Consider the following 4827-nt stretch of genomic DNA (forward strand, 5'->3'; position numbering starts at 1 on the left):
ACAATTTGATATTTCCGTTTTTTCTTAAGTGACGCAGTTAACACATGGTCCACAGTATCTTTTGTTAACTTATATTTAATTGTTATAATAATGTACAATAAAAAATGTAAATTGTAGTGTAAATAATGTACAAGTAATTTGTTTGTTAATTGTTAAATTAATATATTATTTATACACACAACCCGTACGAAGGACGGGTACACAGAAGTTTAAAATAAAATAATTACTGTACCTCTTATTCAAATTAATTTAAACAAATTGTTTAATGCTAGACAAAATAGTTAAAGTTTACTGTAAAAGTAAGGTGGCGTAGCTTCTTTTAAGATCAATTAAAATGTTTATTTAATTCTGGGATGAAATCACAATTTTTCTATTAAACGCCGCTAAGTTTTAAACTGAATATAATTTAAATAAGACTTCTCTTACCTTTCAGTCGACTACACAAAGTGTGTTTGTGGAATTGCTTTAAGCAGATTTAATTTAAATTGTGCGCTTATCAACTGCGCGCCTGTAACACAACAGATCGTAATTGGCAAAAAATCTTGCACATTTTATTAAATCGATTCTGTAAGAATATGACGTGTAAGATGTTGGGAAATTACCAGTTTGATTTATTAAACTAAATAATCTTATATTACTTAAATCGTTCACTTTTTAATTACTATTATAAGTACTAGCGTCTAAATTGCAGTTTCCCTGAGCTTACTCGAGTGTCATTCAAAACAACTTAATGATCTATAAAACTAAAGTTAATTAAGAACTTAATTTTAAGGTCTATAAATATTTAAGTAATTCTTTACTACGTCATGATGTTTACTAAACAACTGATTTTAATTTTTATAACCGCAACATCTAATTAAGATTAATCATGTGATGAAAAAGATCCCTCTCACTTGTTCACTCGAGGTACGCCAGGCGAATATGAGTATCAAATCGACCATCATTCTGAAGTAGGGTTAAAAATGTATTTTAAGTAATAATTGGTAAAACTATTTCAAGTATCACTGAAATGTTAAGTATAGAATTTTTTAATTGATCAAACATCTTCTTAGGATATTAATACCCTCCCGACAAAGTTGTTTGTCATAATCTGAGCTCGAAACCGCCGCTAGAAATTGCGTGGTTAGAAACTCAACCAGTATCAACCGGTTCTGAGGAAATGTGAATTCTGAGTACAGCAGAGGACGTGGTAAACAAGGTTCAGTTACTTTTCAAATGTCGTGTTCAAATATTAGGTTTGACTCGACAAAATGCAGGAATGTAGAGTAATATTGAACAACAATGTAAGTTAACTTACGATGAGTTAATTTATTTTTTCTTCTAGGTTTTCAACTTTAAAACGTGTTGGACTTACCGTTGTGGTTTTAAACTGTTAATGTCGAGCATGTGGACTATATGTGAAGGCCGGTAATGTAATAACTTTCAGTTCAACGTTACCGTGCCTTAGCAGTATCAGTGGGGAGTCAATTTATAATCTGTCCTCGTAGAAAATGTATTAAAATTTAAAAAAAAAATAATTTTCAGGAAAAGCGGGATAATACACAAAGTTTAATCCAGGATCCAATAGCTTCTGGGGCCATAAGGCGATCCCTGGACTACAGCAGTATTGGGTGTATCCGTGTTGCATTTTCCCTCGATTCGCTCAGTCAAATAAACCTTATACACCCCCCCCCCCCACTTTAATTTGATTCATATACTTCTCTTTAGCATTGGACAGTTAACTTACGTATGTTGGTGTAAACTAGTCTAATAATTGTGTTAAATGTTTATAATATTATTTCGTTAGAAATTTACTTAGAATGTTTCGTTGTTGTGTTTTATTTTTTGTAAAATATAAAAGTGTGAAATGTCGGGTGCTACAAAATGTTTTGGTCTAAATGCGGGATGTTTTTGCCTGGAAAAGGAGTAGTAGAGTCTTGTGTCAAGGCCGTTGTTAAGACATTCAATAATAGTAGAAGTGGCAGAATTAAAAGTATCTTGTTTACATTTGGTACCTGGTGTCAAAATATAGATAAATAAAATACGATATAAAAGATATTAATGAGAAAGATACGAAATAAAATAAATAGTAAAATGTTTTGTTTTTTTTTGTTTGGGCTGGTCTGCCGCCCTATGATATGTAGATCGTATTTATCCAATCGGATAGCGTGCTACAAGTGCAATGGAACACCACTATTGAAGGGAGGACAGTCTGTGCTTTGGCACCTACTAAACACCTAGCGTGTAAACAATAAACGCTCTGATGCTAAGATGTAAATGTACTAAACGGGCAGTGCCCGGAATCCACAAGGCTAGAGCGTTTTGGACTAAATGGGAAATGCTAAGAAGTAAGGGTGTTTGGACTAAATGCGAAATAGCCCCCTCCCCCCTTTTTTTTAAAGTGATGAGAAAAATGAAACATTGAGTAATTGTTCACTTTTGAATGCTGTTTCATATTGACATTGTAACTGAAAGTAGTACAGTGCCTTTTAAAGTTTTTGTCAGTTTGTTCATCGTCATAAAGATATCTGTTGTGGATAATTCAAGTTTTGGTCACTAGTATATCAAGAATTATTCTTGTTATCCCGTTTTAAATTTTAAAACTAGACTAATCTTGTAAGTTATGCTGCCCACCGTTGATTTAAAAAGAAAATCGTATACTGACTACTGCATTAATCTGTATATCCAAGATGGACGGAAGTGTGTGTGTGTGGGGTGGGGGGGGGGAGAATAATACCCTTTACAATAGACTTTAACGTCACAAACACTGAAGGTTATTACACTTATTTCAGGTGTTTATTACATTTTGGGGTAAAATTAAAATTCTATCCGTCCATTGCACTCGGGTAATCCTTTTAATAATCATGACGATCCTAAACAAGGCCTAACCTAGTTTTTATTGGTTTGTGGAGCCATACGACCAGATATTATAGTTTGGTATCACGCTTTTTAGTTTGTGGAGTCATACGACCTAGTATTATCATTGGTTATTACGTTGTATATTAAATTTTACCACCAAACTTGGAATATCTCTAAAAAAAAAACAAGTTTATTTAAATATTGGATCAAAAACATGTATATAAAGGTGGAAGTGCATCGTTATTCTACTAACATATCCCTCCTTTTATGATTTTCTTTTATTTTCATTTATAGCACACAAGTAGTGATCTACGTTTAACTACGGGCTTCAACGTTACTAGGATAAACCTGGAGAAAAGTTAACCAATCGAAAGATGGGAAAACTTAAATATATACATCTCATTTTTATGACAGGAACCGTAGGACTGATTGTTTTTTCCTTATCCAGATGGCGCCCTTCGACCAACGGAATCAAGCCTGTATGGTCACAGGTTCCACAAAGTGGAAGAAAAACGGTCCTTCTGTGGACGAGATATTTCCACAACATACACTGGCCTTTACCAAATCGGAATGATGAGAAGTGTAAATTTAGCTGTCGCGTGACCTCAAATCGCAAATATTTGGCCCATAGCGACGTAGTTGCGTTTCACTGGCGGGACATAGATCTGAACGATGTCCCTAAATCTCGAAAACCTGGGCAGATTTGGGCCATTTTCAGCCTCGAACCCCCTCCCCAAACTCCACGTGAAATTCTGGTTTCTTTAAAGGACCACCTGAACTGGACGATTTCCTATCGCAGGGATTCGGATGTGTTTGTCCCTTACGGAAGAGTCATAAAACGTAAACAGAAGAAATACGTGAAACTCGCTAACTTTTTTGAAAATACCACATCAGTCAGTTGGGTGGTCAGTAACTGCAAGACAACTGGAGGTCGAGAAGATTATGTTAAAGAGCTAAAGAAACACATAAGTGTAGATATCTTTGGTGAGTGTGGAGATGAATTGTGTGTTGGTAAGTCTAATGCGATGTTTCGAAACTTGTGTTATAACCACCTGGCGACAAAATATAGGTTCTATCTTTCTTTTGAAAATTCAATATGTAAAGATTATGCAACAGAAAAGTTATATTTGGCAATGGATAGTGGAATGATACCAGTAGTTTTTGGTGGTGCAGACTACAAAAACATATTACCTTCCGATTCCTATATAGATGCCTTGAAGTATTCTCCTGCCAGTCTGGCAAAACATTTAGTGGATATAAGTCAAGATAAACTGGTTTACCAGAAGTATTTGAAATGGAAGGAAAACTATGAAGTTCAGAATAGAACAGTGAAGAGTTGGATATGCAGCCTATGTGAAAAACTTCAAGCAGTTAAACTTACGCAGACGTACAAGCCTAATGATTTTCTTAAATGGTGGTTTGATGACGCTAAATGCCAAACTTGGAAAAATGGTGATGTGATCGCGTATCACAAAACCACCAAGGCGAAAAGTGATGCATCACTGGAATGAAATCTATAACATTACAACGAGGAACACTTAATAACTGGTATGTTTTATACAAGTTTCATCCATTAAAGAACAATGTGTTGATAAATGGAAGTTCCGATCCTGTTTTCCATTTTGATTTTGTTTTTCCTCATTTGTATTGCTCTTGCACTTTTTTTCGTTTTTATTGTTTTTCTAATTAAAATTGGATTAAAAACTCGGATAACTTTTAAAAATCTCTAAACTATTTATGAAATTGTTTATATGAAGTTAGCTTTAATATTATTATGTAATTATACCATGTAATACAAGCTGTTACAAGACGAGTTTGAGTTGATAATCGTATGGAACTGTTACGTATGTGCTTGTTTGTTAATTTCCGGTATAATTTCCTTCCGGGGAACTTCAGCGATACAAGTCCTTTCTTAATTAAACCAGTTTATTTTTCTTGATACAACTTTGTAATACACAGATTTCCATTCAGTATATTAAACTTAACTAC

At 34.1% G+C, this 4827-nt stretch overlaps 1 protein-coding gene across 1 annotated transcript; it reads left to right on the top strand.

The window, feature by feature from the left end:
• The first annotated feature begins 980 nt into the window (after positions 1-980).
• On the top strand, positions 981-4651 carry LOC106471331 (alpha-(1,3)-fucosyltransferase C-like). The gene is made up of 2 exons (XM_013931929.2): positions 981-1283; positions 3133-4651. The coding sequence occupies exon 2, from the start codon at positions 3213-3215 to the stop codon at positions 4347-4349; it is 1137 nt and encodes a 378-aa protein (XP_013787383.1). The 5' UTR covers positions 981-1283; positions 3133-3212; the 3' UTR covers positions 4350-4651.
• The last annotated feature ends 176 nt before the right edge of the window (positions 4652-4827 follow it).

This window comes from Limulus polyphemus, unplaced genomic scaffold, assembly GCF_000517525.1.
Source record: "Limulus polyphemus unplaced genomic scaffold, Limulus_polyphemus-2.1.2 Scaffold4549, whole genome shotgun sequence".
NCBI lineage: Eukaryota > Metazoa > Arthropoda > Merostomata > Xiphosura > Limulidae > Limulus > Limulus polyphemus.